The 16,255-nt window shown below is 52.2% G+C and overlaps 6 protein-coding genes across 6 annotated transcripts; 3 read left to right on the top strand and 3 right to left on the bottom strand.

Moving 5' to 3' along the window:
* Positions 1-192: 192 nt before the first annotated feature.
* BDR25DRAFT_347611 (DUF1688-domain-containing protein) lies at positions 193-2,409 on the bottom strand. Its single transcript, XM_033694285.1, has 4 exons — positions 1,870-2,409; positions 1,328-1,817; positions 692-1,281; positions 193-637 (listed from the first exon to the last, which is right to left on the bottom strand). Exons 1-4 carry the CDS (start codon positions 2,194-2,196, stop codon positions 554-556), a joined length of 1,491 nt encoding a protein of 496 aa, XP_033539607.1. The 5' UTR covers positions 2,197-2,409; the 3' UTR covers positions 193-553.
* Positions 2,360-3,193, top strand: BDR25DRAFT_386182 (uncharacterized protein; the record flags this gene model as incomplete). Its single annotated transcript, XM_033697987.1, has 2 exons — positions 2,360-2,821; positions 3,023-3,193. The coding sequence occupies 2 exons, from the start codon at positions 2,360-2,362 to the stop codon at positions 3,191-3,193; spliced, it is 633 nt and encodes a 210-aa protein (XP_033539606.1).
* A 1,273-nt stretch (positions 3,194-4,466) lies between these two features.
* BDR25DRAFT_308140 (uncharacterized protein) lies at positions 4,467-7,660 on the top strand. The gene is made up of 2 exons (XM_033690975.1): positions 4,467-7,354; positions 7,418-7,660. Exons 1-2 carry the CDS (start codon positions 4,571-4,573, stop codon positions 7,517-7,519), a joined length of 2,886 nt encoding a protein of 961 aa, XP_033539605.1. The 5' UTR covers positions 4,467-4,570; the 3' UTR covers positions 7,520-7,660.
* Positions 7,661-7,780: 120 nt separating this feature from the next.
* Positions 7,781-9,280, top strand: BDR25DRAFT_338156 (PQ-loop-domain-containing protein; the record flags this gene model as incomplete). Its single annotated transcript, XM_033693262.1, has 2 exons — positions 7,781-8,207; positions 8,256-9,280. Exons 1-2 carry the CDS (start codon positions 8,123-8,125, stop codon positions 9,278-9,280), a joined length of 1,110 nt encoding a protein of 369 aa, XP_033539604.1. The 5' UTR covers positions 7,781-8,122.
* A 1,340-nt stretch (positions 9,281-10,620) lies between these two features.
* Positions 10,621-11,843, bottom strand: BDR25DRAFT_308139 (DUF962-domain-containing protein; the record flags this gene model as incomplete). Its single annotated transcript, XM_033690974.1, has 4 exons — positions 11,458-11,843; positions 11,378-11,401; positions 11,237-11,296; positions 10,621-11,082 (listed from the first exon to the last, which is right to left on the bottom strand). The coding sequence occupies exons 1-4, from the start codon at positions 11,488-11,490 to the stop codon at positions 10,624-10,626; spliced, it is 576 nt and encodes a 191-aa protein (XP_033539603.1). The 5' UTR covers positions 11,491-11,843.
* Positions 11,844-12,288: 445 nt separating this feature from the next.
* Positions 12,289-14,857, bottom strand: BDR25DRAFT_308137 (MFS transporter). Its single transcript, XM_033690973.1, has 8 exons — positions 14,800-14,857; positions 14,644-14,745; positions 14,166-14,591; positions 13,815-14,109; positions 13,397-13,751; positions 12,849-13,341; positions 12,677-12,767; positions 12,289-12,618 (listed from the first exon to the last, which is right to left on the bottom strand). The coding sequence occupies exons 1-8, from the start codon at positions 14,829-14,831 to the stop codon at positions 12,442-12,444; spliced, it is 1,971 nt and encodes a 656-aa protein (XP_033539602.1). The 5' UTR covers positions 14,832-14,857; the 3' UTR covers positions 12,289-12,441.
* Positions 14,858-16,255: the final 1,398 nt, after the last annotated feature.

Genomic DNA, 16,255 nt, shown 5'->3' with positions numbered 1-16,255 from the left:
TTCCCTGGGTGTGCGCCACAAAGACGATGCGGGACGAGCTCAGCTACCCCTGGGCATCAAATATCACCCATATTACCAAGGCCTGACAAACGCTCCCACACGTAAGCTCGATTGCACACGTCCATTTTCTATCCTAGTTCCAATCGATACACTCTGAAGTGAAATTGCTTGTGCAGCCTCGAAAGTTATCGACTTATGAATTATAGACTACTGACTTCATGAACTCCCAGTGACCACCAGACGCAGTTTAAGCCTAGGCCGCATGCCAAATCCCTGTATAACTCGAAATCCAGATTTTCTTACAAATGCCGTAGAAGCAGAAAACAAGGGGTCGACAGAATCAAAGGGCATGTAGGTTGCAGCCCATCTTAAGCAAGAAAGAGATGCCAGAGTACATGCCACAAATATGAACACGAAAAGGAGCCGCCAAAAGCGATGATGAATCACACCATCTCACTCACTGAGGAGACGAGGTCGCGGGAGAACACGAGTCGGTGATGTTCCCGCGTGTCGCGGCATCAATGAAGGCAATAAAACAGAACTTAAGGGTATCTTAGAAAACGGTCCCGTCGGACAATATCATGATGGGTGGTTCTTTCGTGTTCGGTCGCGACACCTCAGCAATTTCTCGACCTCCCTACACTATTGTCAGCTAAGCCCTCCTGATGTAAGAGTGAAAGAATAAGTTTACCTTCCAACTGCCGGCTTCAAGCATCTGAGCCAAGCTCAGTTTTTCATGTCCCCTTAGCCCGAGCAATGCATTGACTTCTGCCAAGAGTTCATCTAAGAAGCCTACAGTGACTGCGCGCCACTCCACAATCACATCATCCTCTGCCATGAAGAGTGGAACAACCTCCATGTTAGGCTGTCCCTTTACCTGGGCGTTTCGCTGATACTGTTGGAGCCCTCGCTTGGCGTCCTCAGGCTTCAAGGTCAAAAGACCGGTATCGATAAGGAGACCGCCATTGCGGTACTCTGGAAGGCCAGTCAATAATTCGGCCCCGGCGAAGTGAACATGGAGCAGCTTTGTCATGGGTACCATCAATGAATAAGCCAGCCATTGAGTGAGCTTGTGGAATGGCACAATGTTTTCCCAGGGGTGTGTTGGGTGTGACGGCATGACCGAACACGGCCAAGCATCACCAATAGAAATGCCGTCGATCTGGGTGCGCGTGGACGGCCAGATAGGAGACAAGCTATCCATCAGCACGTCCCAGAAGGTGGGGAGCGGGATGATCGGGACAGAGGAGGCTTGTGTCGAGGGGTGTGAGAGCAGATAGTCTTATCCTTGTTAGCTTTGCTATAGCTAGGGGTAAAAAATACGAACCGAGCATGTTCCCAGGTCGAGCTTCCAGTCCAAAAATTTCCTGGTTCTGCAGCGCGTCGGCCAACCTCAACAAGAGACCTGTGCGTCCCTGCAGACCGTCAATGGGGTTATCCTCGGTAACCTGAAGCCCGCGGGCTATCGCCTTGACGTCTAATTTTTTCAGGCCAGCACTGTCAACCTGGCAAGGCTCAGACTTATCGCTGCTGAAAAGACCGGCCTTAAACATCTCGAGACTGGCCACTGCCAGGCCTTCGCTTCGTCGGTAGATCTTTCCCGATTCTTTGCTCCGGTATTGCCATTTGGTCCCGGCGCCGGCATCAAGGAGGACAGACACGAGGAAGAGATCGATCAGACGACGCGTGCGTTCCTGATTGTCGACAGTCAAGGGCCATGATTGCATAAGCTGGTCGATGCGCGGACGGCCTCCGACTTCGAAGTGCTGCCATCGGCCGTGGGGAGGAATTGAAGCATAGTCGGGTGCATAGTCCCGCTGCAACGCAAGTCAGCAAAGCCGCACACAATGGCAGACACGAAAGACTCGCCTTGATGATGGAGACCACATAGCCGGCTGTGTCCTGGAACTTAGTCATGTCCACGGCGAAGTGCTTCAGCTGGTTCTTTTTGGCCTTCTCGAGGACCAGGCGGGAGCGCTCGCGGACGGCATAGATGCTGCGGAGGTAGGCGGCAGGGTCGAGGGCAGGGTCGGGGGCTTTGGGGAGAGGAATATCGGGCATGGTGACGGGAGTCTTGGTGCCGTTGGAGGACTGGGGATGGGGCCCCGGAGACTTCAGGGAGCCATTGGAGTGGTTGGCATGGGCCTCTCCGGGGGAGATGGAGGGCTTAGAGCTCTTGCGACCGAAGAGACGCATGGCGATAATGCGGACAGGCGTGAGGGACGAGCAGGCAGGAGCAGCGTAGCAGCTTCACGATTTTTTTTTGCAGAGAGCAGAGGTAGAAACAGTCAGCCACCCTCGAGGACGGATAAAGCGAACGTCGATCAGCAGCTTGGGGCGAGCTCCCCGATGGCGGGAAATGACAGGCCGCGTTGCTGTCCGGGCGCTGGTTGGGCGTGCGGAGGAGCCTGGCCGCTGGACGAGCGCGCTCTGGGTCTCCCTGGACAAAGGCCGCGGGAGTGTCGCCGCAGGGACAGTGCACAGGTGGTTGCAGTTAGCAGTCCGGCGCCGGGCAGCAGACGGCGGTGGCGGCAGCAGGCGTGAGGACCGTGGGCAGGCAGGAGATCACAAGAGAATAGCAGACACAGCAGCAGCAGCAGCAGCAGCAGCACCAGGAGGACTCGAGCAGCACGATGCGATGCACGCACACGTTGTTTTGAAGGAGAAGCAGACGCGACCGTTGGAGCAGCTCAGGGGCCCCTCGTTCGGATGGTGGGCATGCAGTGCCGTCCCCTGCAACAGCAAAGGCGTGCGGCGAGCAAGCAAGCAGCGAGCCGACGCAAAAGCAAGCGATGTCAACGCCAGGGAGACACAGGTCACGGTTAGCCTAATCTCGCCCTTCTATCAGATGTATCGCGCGTCTCACCCCTCCTGCAAATGCAGAAAAGAGAACCACAACAGCCAGTGCGGGCACAATTAATCAGGAAGCACAAGCCTGGCGGCCATCCGGTGTTGGATGCGCCACGACCTGCCCGTTATTGCGCGCGAGATCCCTCAGGGGCCCAGCTCCATCTTTAACCAGAACTCCCTCGGTATTGCCAATATTCACCTCCATCCCTTTGCTCCCGTTGCCGCGCCCCAAGCACCTTCGCGGTGGAGCAACTGGGGCGTCGCCAGCTTCCGTGCAGAGACTCGCTCGACCTCCACTATTGTCTCCATTTGGCCAGCCACGGCAACAGACATGCCCTCTTGAGCGTGGTGTGCACAACCTGACTCTCTCGTTGCATTGTCTTCACCCCATGCCCGCGGAAGCATGTCATGACCTCCTTCTGGTAAGTCTGCCAATTTCCTCACGCAGAGTTTCGGCCTGCATCCGGCTCTTGGTTAGCGGTGCTCCTGCAAAGTTAAATGTTTCGCCGACACCAAGCGCGACATTTTCTAACTCTAAACAACCTTGGAATTGCCCCGCGTCTCTGATGTCTTGTTGCATGACTCTTGGGCATCCATAAGAGTTGTGTGCTGGCAATGCCAGGGAGGTAGTGTTTGACCACCATCACCTCGCGTCTGCCGCTTTTGGGCCATCACTTTGCCTATCTCAGAGCCAGGCTGATTGAAGAAGCTCCAGGCCACTATGCGCCCATCCTCCCTGGCGTCTTCGCGGGACGAAAGATCAGTCAGCTAACCATGGACGCGGAATCGAGATGAGGAGGAGGCACTCGGCTCGTCAAGCCTCAAAGAACCGGCGACGACTTGCTCTCCAGAATTACACAGTGTGAGACCAACACCAGACAGCCAAAGCCACAAACTTGCGGACAGAGCCAACAGGAAACGAACGTTTGAACTCAAGCAACGCCTTTCGTCTACACAACTGCGCGTGATTGTTTAAGGTGGTGCACCTCGTCTCCTGGAAGTTTGTTCGAAAATCGCCGCGGCCTCTGTGCGGCGGGTTCGAGTAATGGGCCGGTGGAACGAGTCAATAGCTGACCCGAAGCTCTGTCTCCCCAAGGACCACGGACCAAAGCCCTGTCTCTGAGTCCGCGGGACTATCCGTGTTCCAAAGGCCGTGCTTCTTTTGCGCCATACCTTGCCCAGCATCGTGGAGCGATGCTCACTGACCACTCCTTAACTTCACGAAAGCGAGCGATAGTGTTTGGCCCTTTTGGCAATGTCCTCGGGATCTTGCCCGGCCCATGTTTAGTTCTAGAATCGCTTCGAGGGATGGTTAGCTTGGACAAGTCGACGATAGTGTGTGGGATGTTGCGATAAAAGCAACAAATCTTGGAACACATAGTGCTGCACTGCACCAGTAGGCGAATTTAGAGCAGACACGGAGGAACTCATTGAGATTCTACATGTCGTCCACAAGGCACCTAGAATTGATTCAGCCTTATTGATATTTGATATTTTTCAATCATGTCTTACCTGACAACTGAGGTCCACTTGAGAGGTAGTATCACGTGCACCAGCCACAGCAAGCCACATATGAGGCTGTGCTGGCTGCGACTTCACGCGAACAACAATTGTCGCACATTTGGCATTCAAACTGCCACAACTTGCTCACCACGCCATCCTGTCATGGTGTGACACGATACTGACCCCCTCAAAGGATTGAGAATTCCTCATTTCAAAGATGGACGACCTGGCTGGCCTCGACTGGTCAGCGCCCACCAAGCCAAACCCAAACCCAAATCCGCCATCAGCCTTTCCTCCTTTCCGTCAAACTCCCCCGCCTCAGCTATCCGGCCGCTCGACACCGCTCTCCGCGCAACAGTCCGGGTCAATCCCAAGTCTAAATCGATCGCTCCAAGCGCCCTCGAAACCAGCTACTCCGGCAAACGATAGCTTCGCTAGCTTGGTCTCCACCAAGACATCAAAAGCCGCCACGAACAACCTCACACTCCAGGAGCGCCAAAAGCAATTGCAGGAGGCGAGACTGCGGCAAGAATCAGAGCAGAGGAAACGACTTGATTCACAATTTGGGGCCGCGGATAACGTCTGGGATTCATTAGGTAGTGGGAAGAGTACCCCCGAGCCCACGTCGTCTGGCGGACAGCGCGCTACTGTGAATATCTCGGGGGCGCAGACTCTCTCAAAAACTATCAATAAGCCGTTTGCGGGTCTTGACACTTCTTTCAAACGACCTCTACAATCACCACCTACTGAAGATGATCTTCTTTCGGCTTTCAACTCTGCAGCTCCTGTAGACTCTTCAAGCCACTTTCCCCCGCCAACCTCTTTTGATAGTGGGCGCAGCACACCAGCATTGAGTGCACACGCTTCTCGAGGTCATACCCCACTACCTCAGCCATCTACAAACTTCTCCGTAGATGATGATGATGATATATTTGGCCTGAGCCAGCTGTCTCAGAAAAATGTTACTAACGTCTCTCCACCCCCTGCCACAGATGGCGATGATATACTGGGTCTTCTCGCGAAGCCCGTCTCCGAATTCCAAAAGAAACCCGATCCAACTCCAGTTGCACCGGAGCAACCTTCGGAACCACGGCGCGAGCCTTCTCCAGTTGAGACCACTCCCTTCGACAAAGCCGTGGCTGAGTTGGTCGACATGGGGTTTCCCACAGACAGGTCGGCCATTGCATTGGCTCAAACGGAGTCTGGTACCGATGTCCAGGCTGCGGTTGGATGGCTTCTGAACCAAGCCCACGAAGAAGCCAGACAGAAAACTCAAGAGCGTGGGGGAAGTAGACCTCGCCATAGTCCAGATGCCCACGAGGACCGATATCATCGAGCTCCTGAAAGATCCACCGCAAGGGACTCAAGTAGCGGTGGTTCTAAGCCTGCGTGGATGCGAGGAGATGATGCACGTAGTCGCTCGGGTCAACGTAAACAGGATGGACAGTCGACAACGCAGGAAAAGGATGTCTCGCAATACGCTTCGGAGCTTGGAAGTACCCTTTTCAAATCGGCGAACTCGCTGTGGAAAACGAGCCAGAAAAAGGTGCAGAAAGCGGTCGCAGACTTTCAGCAAGATAGCGATCCAAATATGCCGAAATGGATGAGAGAAGCACAAATCCACTCCCAATGCGAAGGTTCTGGGTCACGTGATGAGACTACAGGATTGCCAAGTGGAGTCCGCAAAGGCGCTCCAGACAGAGCCACATCAGATGCAACAAACGAAGCCATGATGTTGGAGTCAGGCTCCCGGCCTGGTAAATCGTCGCGCCAAAGTGAAACTCGGCCCACACCTGACCCTCACATACTCCGGACTCGGCGTGGGCCAGAGGAAGCCAGTAACGGAGTTCCTAATCGCATGTCCTCACAGTCTCCTTCTCTACGGCAGCAACCTCCATTCGTTGACAAGAGGCCAGCCACCAAGCTGACTCGTCAAGTCGTAGAAGAACAAAGCGCACAAGCTTATGTGAGTCCCGCACGACGTAGGAGGGCCACTCCGCAAACGGAATCGTTCTCGACGAACAAGTCAAGTCCACCCACATCTTCGTCACGCCAATCGCCAGCAAGTCAATCCAACAATCCTTTCCTCCAGGGCACATCTGCATCCAAGAATAGAAGTCCAGCAGCCACCCCTCCTGCCCCCAAGCCAAGACCACCCCCTCGCCAAATCCCCCCGGTATCATCATCTGCCCTCAACTCTTCTGCTGCCTACCGGCAACAGGGCTCCGAAGCCTTCAAACGTGGCGACTATTCGGCGGCTCATACGGCTTACTCATCAGCGTTATCACCACTTCCGCAGACCCACCCAATCACTATCATCGTCCTTTGCAATCGAGCCGTGACGAATATCAAGGTGGGTGATCCTAAGGCCGCAGTATCTGATGCCGATGCTGCTTTAGCAATCATCGGAGTTTCTAAGGGAGATGGCGAGAAAATTGCTTTAGGAAGTACGGAGGGAGAGAAAGATATGAAGGAGTTTTACGGCAAAGCTCTCATGCGGAAAGCGGAAGCACTCGAGCATATGGAGAAATGGGCCGATGCGCTTAAGATCTGGAAAGAAGCTGTAGAGGCTGGTGTGGGAGGGGCAATAAGCATTCAAGGAAGAAATCGATGCGACAAGGCTGTAGATGGCGGTAGTGGTCCGCCTGCCGTAGAGAAACGAGCTCCGGTCCGAAAACCACCTCCTCCCAGACCATCCGCTCTCTCAGATCTAAGTGGAGGGCCTGCGGCAGAGTCTGAAGCTGTGAAGAAACTAAAGGAGGCAAATGCTGCAGCTGAAAAGGCAGATGACGAAAAATTTGCACTTACGGACCAAGTTGATGCTACGCTAACAGCTTGGAAAGGTTCAAAGGCTGACAATTTGCGAGCCCTTCTCGGGTCATTAGATAAAGTCTTGTGGCCTGAAGCAGGATGGAAAAAAGTCAACATGGGCGACTTGGTCATGCCAAATAAGGTCAAGATCATATACATGAAGGCTATTGCCAAAGTACACCCTGACAAGGTAAGATTACGCCTGATGTGAAACTTCCACAAGACAAATAAAGCTTACATTTTTTTTATTCAGATTTCACAAACAGCCACGACGGAGCAACGCATGATCAGCGCTGCTGTGTTCAGCACCCTGAACGAAGCGTGGGACACATTCAAGAAGGAAAATGGACTGTAGACGATGTCAAGCATGGGAAACAGTAGGGGTTAGATCACTTCAACTTGGCATTGGGAGCGTTATTGGATGCAATTATAGCGATGCATGACATGAGTTATGAAGGAGATGGCAAGGTCGTCGAACCATTCCCTGGTATATGGTAGTGAACTATGCAACCAAATCGGGGCTAGTGTCGGCAGTGCCTGACCAGGTTTCCCCAGATATTGGTATTGGGGGCTGCAGACTTTTCAGCCTCCACATTCACTCAACTCATTAGCCGAACTTCAACAACCATCTTGTCACCACGTGTGCCATCCATCGCTTATTGGCTGACCTCATCTATTATTTCATCCATTCATACTCTAGAGTTTTTTTGTTTACCACGTGCTCCGTTCACGGTGGTCGGCCGTCAGAATCGAGGGGCCTTTGCTGATCTATTGTTTGCCTTCGCGGACAAAAGCTGGTTCTTGCCTCGCATTCTTAAAGATACCAAGAGTAATTGACGCCGGACTCCTAAGATTCTATTCCATCTTTCCAGACTGCTAGAATTGCTCCTTCAAAACTTGTTAGATAATCGAGTTCCGCCTCACCTGAGCCGAATCTGGAACATACGTCATCGGAAACATGTTTCCTCCATCCCAAAGCTTACGCCTCGACATTGATGCAATTAGTCAAATATGCGGTTCGGTTTCGATCGCATGCTGGATTGGTAAATGTTTCCCCGTGCTTGGTTTAAAATGCACTGACGCAATTACAGTTGTCTTCTCGCCCCAGATCATAGAGAATTGGAGACGAAGCTCTGCTGATGGACTTTCAGTCGTATTCATCACAGTATGGCTTCTAGGAGACTTTTTCAACATATTTGGAGCCGTACTACAAGGGGTCTTGCCGACTATGACCATTCTTGCCGTTTACTACACATTCGCTGACATTGTGTTACTCCTTCAATGCTTCTGGTATAAAGGTTTCACGTTGAGCGACTCAATACCAAAGACTGAGGAAGAAGGGCCAGTCGAGAGCGGAGCGTCGACAAATGAGCAAACACCACTCCTGCCGGATGGTAGACAAACCATTACAAACGGAAGCCACTCCAACGGACATGGAAATGGGTATCATACACCACCTCGGATTGAAGACAATGACCGTCGGCACTCTTACCATTCGCAGTCTTCGTTTAGAGAACGGCTACTTTCGGTTGATGGAACTCATCTCTCTCCCGCGACACCACTACTCCCCGACTCAACTCTAGCGGAGAGAGTAGTCCAGGCTCGGCAGCAGGCACCGACGTCAACACTACAGACCATTTGCTTCAATCTCGGAATTATCTTTCTTGTCTGCGCATCCGGGGTCTTTGGTTGGTGGCTCAGTGCACGCAACGCAATCCCCTCACCGCCCCCCGAGGAAGAAGACAGTGGCGGTTTGTACTTCAACCTCTGGGGCCAGATCTTCGGCTACATCTGTGCTATTCTCTACCTCGGATCTCGAGTTCCTCAACTCCTCCTCAACTACCGCCGCAAGAGTACCGAAGGCATCTCAATGCTGTTCTTCTTGTTCGCTTGCATAGGCAACATGACTTATGTGATGTCTATCTTTGCATATAAGCCTAAGTGCAAGGATCCACGGCTTTGTAAGCCTGGGGAGGCAAGAGCTGTGTATGGGAGATATATTGCGGTTAACCTTTCATGGCTGTTGGGGAGCTTTGGCACGCTTTTGTTGGATGCGTTTGTCTTTATTCAGTATTTCTTGTATCAGAAAGATGAGGAGGAAGATTTGGTGCCTTAGAGTGGTATCAATGGCTGGATAGACAGAAGTAAACGTTCATTCAAGCATGGTAGTAGCATCGAACCTCTCCCGCAGTCTTGGAAGAGTATATCCGTATTTCCCGCTCCTCTATGTCTGCTCCTAGTCCTTGGGTCTCCCCACCACTACATTTGAGAAGGACCATCTGGGAGCATCTGCATCTTTCGCCGCTCTTCCTCCAGTCGCGTCCTTTCGTTCCAAGCTACTATCCTCTGGCGCCTCACCTCTCGGCCCTTACCTACCACTCCCCCAAACCTGCCAACTTGGTCTCTCAACTATCTACAGGGTAGAGAGAGAATTTCTTGCACGATGGTAGAGTAACCTCAGGTTAACAGATACAGACTAGTAGAACTAGGTATCTTGAAGGCTGCCGTAGCTCAAGGGTAGCTTCTCTTCCAGTTCTATCCCAATCCTTTGTCATACGGGAAGATGTTATCCAATACGTCAAACGCGCCAGTGAGTCAAGGGATTTGGACTACGAAATACCGCCCGAGAAACCGAATTGGATGGGTGAAAAACTGAAGCACAGGGTGCATTACATCGTCGCACACCGAGCCCAGAAACTCGGCAAATTCTTCCTGACTGTGTCACAGTCAAGTAGCATGGTTCTCCGAGGTAGCTCTGTGTCTCATTTGTGACTTCATCGAGTTCTCATACACGCAGGCTCTGGGAGTGCCATCCCCTTACTTCAGAACATTCGTTAGTTTCAACACTGCTCGTAGGGCCAATGAGTCGGGAGCTTTCGCTTTGGTCTTTCCGCCGAAGGAAGCGAGGGCATATCCGCCGCAGAACTATCTTCTTTCTACGCGAGTTAGATCCGATGGCCAGTTAAGCTAGCTGTTCGTGGCTTCAAAGGTTTAGCATGAAGCAAAAGTTACTTCAACTGCCGACCCATTTTGCCCATAGCCATGTAAATGGCGATGGATTGTTCACACGGGTTCTGAAAAGGACCGCCGTTGACTGAATTTCCAGGGCACGGTTTTATTGCTGACAGCCGGATTTCAATCTCCAGGGAAAATATACATCAGTTCTTCTTGACTTGGTTATCCACCCTGTACTCAATAGTCCGTGCAATCTCCTCCTGTTCCTCCAACCCCATGCAGTGGCATTCTACCTAAAACTCAACCATTATGTCAATAATAATCTGCAGCATGGAGGGCAGCCGGGTAGGAACGTGTGAATCTCTCCCGGGGTAGGGCAGGGCAAAACCAACCCCGTCAGCCTTCCTCCCACTACCCCGGCCGGTGCTCTCTTTGTTAAACACACACTACAAACCCCAACCCAACCCCAGCCCCAACTCCCACCGCCCCCACCAGCCAACCCCTCTATTTCCTCTTCCCCTCCTTCACCCGCCTAATCTCTGCATCAATCCCCTCCTCCACCTCCACCCTCAATTCCCTATAAAACCCCAACATAAACAACCCCTCATACCACACAAACAGCGGTGCCAAAAATAGCGCTTGCGCAAGATTATCCAACAAGGCTGGTTTCCTACCCTCAAACTTCCCATGACCGATGAATTGTAGGATCCAGGCCACGACGTGGATAGCGCTGGCGATGGTGTTGAGTTTCTTAAGCGAGGTTTGGTATTTAGTGTGTAGGATGTTGGTGAAGGAGGAGATAGAGAGGACAAGCGGTGCGAGGGTAGAGCCCGCGATATTAGGGGAGAGATATAGGTAGAGGGTTGAGTAGGTTAGACCGGCGAGGGTGGAGAGATTGAGGGGGAGGTGGAGTTTTGTGAGGAGCGAGGGGGTGCGGAGGGGGAGAGTCGGGGTGTTAGTGCCCTAGAGGGAGGGTTTGTTAGTTAAGCGTGGAATTGGGGACGATGGGTGGGAGTGGAGGCAGATGAACAACAGACAGCCACCTAGCTCGGAGATATCCCAAAGATGCTGGATTTCTGAAGCAGCGGGCAATTGGAATTGCCGGTGTGCAACTTACCAAGAAGAAAGCCGTCGCCATAATCCATGGCACGCAAGTCATATGAATCTTGACATTTGTCTTCAGGTTTCATTTGTCAGTCAGCTTCCCTTTCATCCCTCTTGCCAATATAATCGCTTATATTCACTCAGCTCGACTCACCGGGTCGCGATGGTACGCGCCATACTACTGTTGTGATTAGAAAGCTATATAGTCTTGTCAAGATTTGGTAGACGACGTACGGCAACAAGCTGTTGCTTCAGATTAAAGCCCATGTTGCCTTGTATTGCTTGAAAAGTTCGATGCGAGATACTTGTAGAGGTACTCGATGTTAAATCGATCGTGTGCGAGTGATAAGACAAGCTGAAGTTGAAGGAGGTTCGAAGGTTACGTGAGGCTCTAGTCGGATCACACGATGTAGTCGCAAACGAACAAAGCCAAAGATAAGAACAGCCAAAGCTCGGCTTAAAAGCTTAACACAACAACAATAAAAGCAAGACAACAACGCGCTCAAATACACCTCAAATAACTATACAACCGATGAACCGATATCTTGAAGCCCCTTCCATCTCAGCCGACGTTGCGACGCGGGGCACGAGCTTATATCCCAAGGCTGAGTGTCGGATCATCTTCGCACGTTTGCAAGTTGGATTGTGCCTAGGTATCTCTGTGATTGGTTGCGTGAGGCGTTGGTGGTGGGATCGAGAGGCATGTGGGCTGCCGAGGTAAGACGGAAGGTTTGGCGTCAGTGGTGGGATTTTCTTCTTACATATACATATCGACGAGTGTCCCGAGGGGTCGATGCAGGTCCGAAAGGTACAGGCGAGGGCAAGGGTGAGGACAAGAGGACCTCGTGAGGAAAGGTTCGGGGGAGTGGTTGCTTCAGGTATTATATTGCTTGCGATGGGAACTAGGGGAGAAACGACATTGCTCTTCAGATTTGGGGAATTGGGGTTAGCAAGGTAAGAAATTGAAAATACGTTTGTTGATTTAAGCATTAATGATTGACTATCGCAGACTAGCTACGCACATGGATTCGATTCGAACCGAATTCCATCGAACTAAAACCACAGAACCGCAGTAATTTCCATCAAGTCCATCTTGAACAGTACGCACTGCACTTGCAACGACTACCAGTCCACCGCGAACGTTCCAACGCTGCCGCAAATATGCATGCGAACGCAAACCTGAACAAAGATGCTAGTAGTGCCAAGCCTTTCTCCACTTTACAGAGCTTTCTCGTTCAACTCCACAGCTTTCTCCGTCGTCTCTACAGCCTCGACATCCTTCTTCGCTGGCGCCGGGGAGTAGTCGTCATTGTCGAAGTGGTAGAGCTGTGGCTTGGGAGCATCGCCGCGACGAAGGATGTACTTCCTGGCCCACCAGGGAAGATTCTTAGTAACCTGTTCGCGGACATTAGCATGAGTACTTTATTTCTAGGATTTTAAACAGGTCACTGACCTGGTACTTCATATGCGTCCTAGTTGGAACGGCGAAGACGTAGTCGAGTTCTTCGAGTGTGCGCTGCTTGGTCTCAGGGAGCCAGAGGAAGCTATTATCAGCCAGTCAGCCTTCATTTCCCACATCTCTCCCAGCCTGTTTGTCTGATTGAATGAGAGACACGAAGACTTACATCATGATACAGGCAAGCACATTTAGCCCTGCATAAAATCCAAACACACCCTGCGCCTTCATCTTCCTTAGCATAGTCGGCAACGTCAAACTGAGCACACTAGCCCAGAAATTATTGGTCGCCACCGCCCAACTCATCCCAACCTCCCTATGACTCAAGGGAAACACTTCTGCGCTGTAAGTAAAAGGCACAGGACCCTCCCCAGGAGAATAAAATGCGTCAAACAGGTAGACAAAGAAGGCAATTAGGCCTAAATGCGCATCATTGTCTTTGGGAATCCAGTAACAGCATCCAGCAGCTAAGAGCGTCCAAAACATGTTCGGGAAGGTGAAGAGGAGGAGACCGCGACGTCCGAAGGTATCGATGGTCCATACAGCGGGCCAGGCGAAGACGAAATTGATGAGCCCGAAACCGAAGGAGGCGAGGAGGGCTTGTTTGTCGGAAGCCCCGCCTTCTTTGAAGATAGTGGATGAGTAGAAGGCGATGATGTTTACTGGTGGCATGTTAGCGATGGATTAACGGAAAGGGATGGTGGGGGTAATACGCACTTCCGCACATCTGCTGGGCGATCATGACGATACCGGAAGCTTGAGTCGCACGACGGATGCGAGGGATAGTGAATAGCTCGAAGAACCTAGTGAAGAAGTTGCTATCCGGGCTGAGACCGGCTTCCTTGATAAGGACTTCTTCCTGCACTAGAAGCGCATGGGTATAGTATAGATCGCGAGCTGCCTGAAGAGGGGTGTTACGGAGGCGCAGGAAAGATTGATATGCTTTAGCATATTTCTTCTTCTTCATAAGCCACCTAGGAGACTCAGGGCAGAAGAAGATTCCAATGACGAGAGGAACAGCGGGGATGAAAGCAGATCCAAGCTGCAGGCGCCAGGCGATTTTCCCAACATTCTACGGGCAATTTGTTATTCCTCGCAATCCAAAGACCGCAGAATTAGGCAAAATTTGACTTACCATGACAGCTAGATTTGCACAAGTACCCATGAAGATACCGAAGGCGGTCCAAACCTGCCAAGACATGACAAGTCCACCACGGATATTCGCAGGGGAATTTTCCGCCGAGAATACGGGCACAGTAACTTCTTTCAAACCCATACCAATTCCGAGGAGAATACGACAAGCTACGAGCTGACCCCAATGTTGAGTTAGGCCAGATCCAATAGGCGCGAGCAGAGAGAAGATGCCACCGAGGAAAATGGTTCCACGTCGACCGAGAAGCTCATTGATAGGATCAGATATCCACCCAGCGCTGGGTATGCATTAAACCCACGTTCTCGTTAGGAGTTGAAGGGTAGCAAGACTTACAAGAAGGCAATGGCAATATACGGGCATGAATTGACAAATCCAATAATCCAGCCATTCTTCGAACAAGTTCCTGCGGCAGTACATTCTGGGCCAGAATCTGGAATACCAAACTCCTTGAAGAAGGTCAGATTAGCTCCATTCGAACCGGTTTGGTCCCATCCTTGGATAGCGGCGGCAATAGAGTTGAGAATGATGGTGAAGTACAGAATCTTCGGGTGCTTCCATCGGTTCGTCTTCTCCTCGCGGATGGCCAGACGATCGGCGTCATCTAGCTCCTCAATTTCGTCCAGTCCAAGAGGCGATTGGGCGACGAGGGCGCCTTTGCGCAGGAGCGGAACGATGTCTTCGAGATGGTGCTCTGTTGCGAAGGCGTCGACATCGGCCAGAAGGGTTTCCTTTGGAACGCCGATCAGAGGGTTGCGGATCCTGGGAGTCATGGTAAGTAAGAATTGGGCTACCGGGTTTGGACTTTACGAACTCGCCGGCTATGTTTTCAGTCAGCTCGTGGATGCTTTGTTTACGGTGGGTTTCGTCCGCGAAAATGGAGCCTCGACGCTCGGGCTGCGTCTCTTTGATAGGGCTTCAGTGAAAGAGTCAGCACACATTGCGGTGAAAGACTGATCCTATCACATACTCGGCTTTGGGCTCAATCTTAGGGTCCGCCATGATTGCTTGGTGGGGTGAAAGCAGAGGTGGACTCGGCTGACGCTCTGTCCGGCCGAGGGAAGCTCTTTATGAAACTTTCTGGCGGGGGGAGCTTGGAGCTGGTTTCCAGGGCACTGGTCGCCAGTTCGGCGGCAATTCTGTACAGCAGGGAACAGTGTTGCACTGTGGCGGCACGCCCCTCACCGATGCTAATCCTCCAAGGTACTTGCTCGACGGGGGAGCTGTTCTGTGTCACCACCTGGACAAGCATCCACCGACCTACCGCCTCGGTTGGGAATTGTCTTTGTGTTTTGACTTGCATGGCCGCCTATCACGCGATACAGACCCAGCAAGCGCACCAATAATGCGTGCCTCCCCCTGCTACCTGTGTGAAAGGAGCAGGCCCGCATCCAGATACTCGGGCACAGGATTCAGAGCTGCGTCACGGGTCATGTTGACCTGTCGTCCAGAATTCACCGATTCACCGCCCGAAACGGGCTAGCGCGTCAGAGGCTTAAACTCCACACTGGTTTGCGTCGGTGGCCCCGCTATGGCCGTTGTCTTCTAGTAAAACGATTCGCGGCAATGGCTGAGTGGCGTGCTCAAAAGGCTTCCTTGGCTGACGGTCACGATGCCAATGTGCCTATTGCCCAGAAAATGGAGCAGTGGCTCAAAGCTTGCAGGCTGCGTGCCCCGCCCGGACTCACCGTGGGCACAGGCGGAGACGCGTCTTGGAATGCTTGGCGTTTGCTGGGGACTGGAGCTTCCCCGTTGGCACACAAAAGAATCCGGGGTCAGCTCGCTGGACGACATGCGTGGGTGGAGAGATGGGCGGACCTATTTACCCATCGGGGACAGTGTACAGCTTTTGTCAGATCTTGCCCGACCCTAAGCATCGATCCTTGCCATGAATGACAATGAAACAAATGCCGATCATTCAGGGTAAGAAGGCCAGCTCGAATTTGACATCTATTGAAAGGCTATAGGGGTAGCAGATGGAACTAAAAGCCTGAAACATGGCTGCTGCGTTGAAGGAATCAATCCTCCCTCAATTCCGCCTCTGTACGACTTTCCAGCCATCCCATCCCATCCCATGCTTTCTTAACATCGAAGCTCCCAATACGAGACCCTCGACCGACGCAACAACCTAGAGCAAAGCTCAGACCTTTGCTCTGCCGCCGACCAACATGCTCACCGGTAGTGCTGTAACGCTCGCCAGCCACTCCACGTGAAAAACCCTCACAAAGCTACTTCTTACCCTTCTGTGTGAGGTGATGTGAGTGTCTTGGCCTCTCTAGCCTCTCTAGCTTTTTCCTTGGATATCGTAGCCAAGAATAAAGAGGCTTGCAAGGCGTTCTTGGGCTGAAGCTTTGCGAGTCAAGCTCGTCTAGGTGTGACTGTGTCTGAAGCAAGATGCTTGGCTGGGGCTTGATGAGGCTTGCGCT

The sequence above is a fragment of the Lindgomyces ingoldianus genome (genome assembly GCF_010093535.1).
Source record: "Lindgomyces ingoldianus strain ATCC 200398 unplaced genomic scaffold BDR25scaffold_72, whole genome shotgun sequence".
Taxonomy (NCBI): Eukaryota; Fungi; Ascomycota; class Dothideomycetes; order Pleosporales; family Lindgomycetaceae; genus Lindgomyces; species Lindgomyces ingoldianus.
Note: the sequence above shows the minus strand (reverse complement) of the source record. Positions and strands in the feature narration are given on the sequence as shown.

Bases quoted from the DNA above. Each gene is read 5' to 3' on its own strand.
- BDR25DRAFT_347611 (XM_033694285.1), bottom strand. From the start codon at position 2,196: ATGCGTCTCTTCGGTCGCAAGAGCTCTAAGCCCTCCATCTCCCCCGGA. The intron at 1,818-1,869 runs GCGAGTCTTTCG...CTTGCGTTGCAG, and splicing joins ATGTGGTCTCCATCATCAAG to CGGGACTATGCACCCGACTA. The intron at 638-691 runs GTAAACTTATTC...ACAATAGTGTAG, and splicing joins TTGAAGCCGGCAGTTGGAAG to GGAGGTCGAGAAATTGCTGA.
- BDR25DRAFT_308140 (XM_033690975.1), top strand. From the start codon at position 4,571: ATGGACGACCTGGCTGGCCTCGACTGGTCAGCGCCCACCAAGCCAAAC. The intron at 7,355-7,417 runs GTAAGATTACGC...TTTTTTATTCAG, and splicing joins CCAAAGTACACCCTGACAAG to ATTTCACAAACAGCCACGAC.
- BDR25DRAFT_308137 (XM_033690973.1), bottom strand. From the start codon at position 14,831: ATGGCGGACCCTAAGATTGAGCCCAAAGCCGA. The intron at 14,746-14,799 runs GTATGTGATAGG...CTTTCACTGAAG, and splicing joins AAGATTGAGCCCAAAGCCGA to CCCTATCAAAGAGACGCAGC. The intron at 13,342-13,396 runs GTGCGTATTACC...ACATGCCACCAG, and splicing joins CGCCCAGCAGATGTGCGGAA to TAAACATCATCGCCTTCTAC.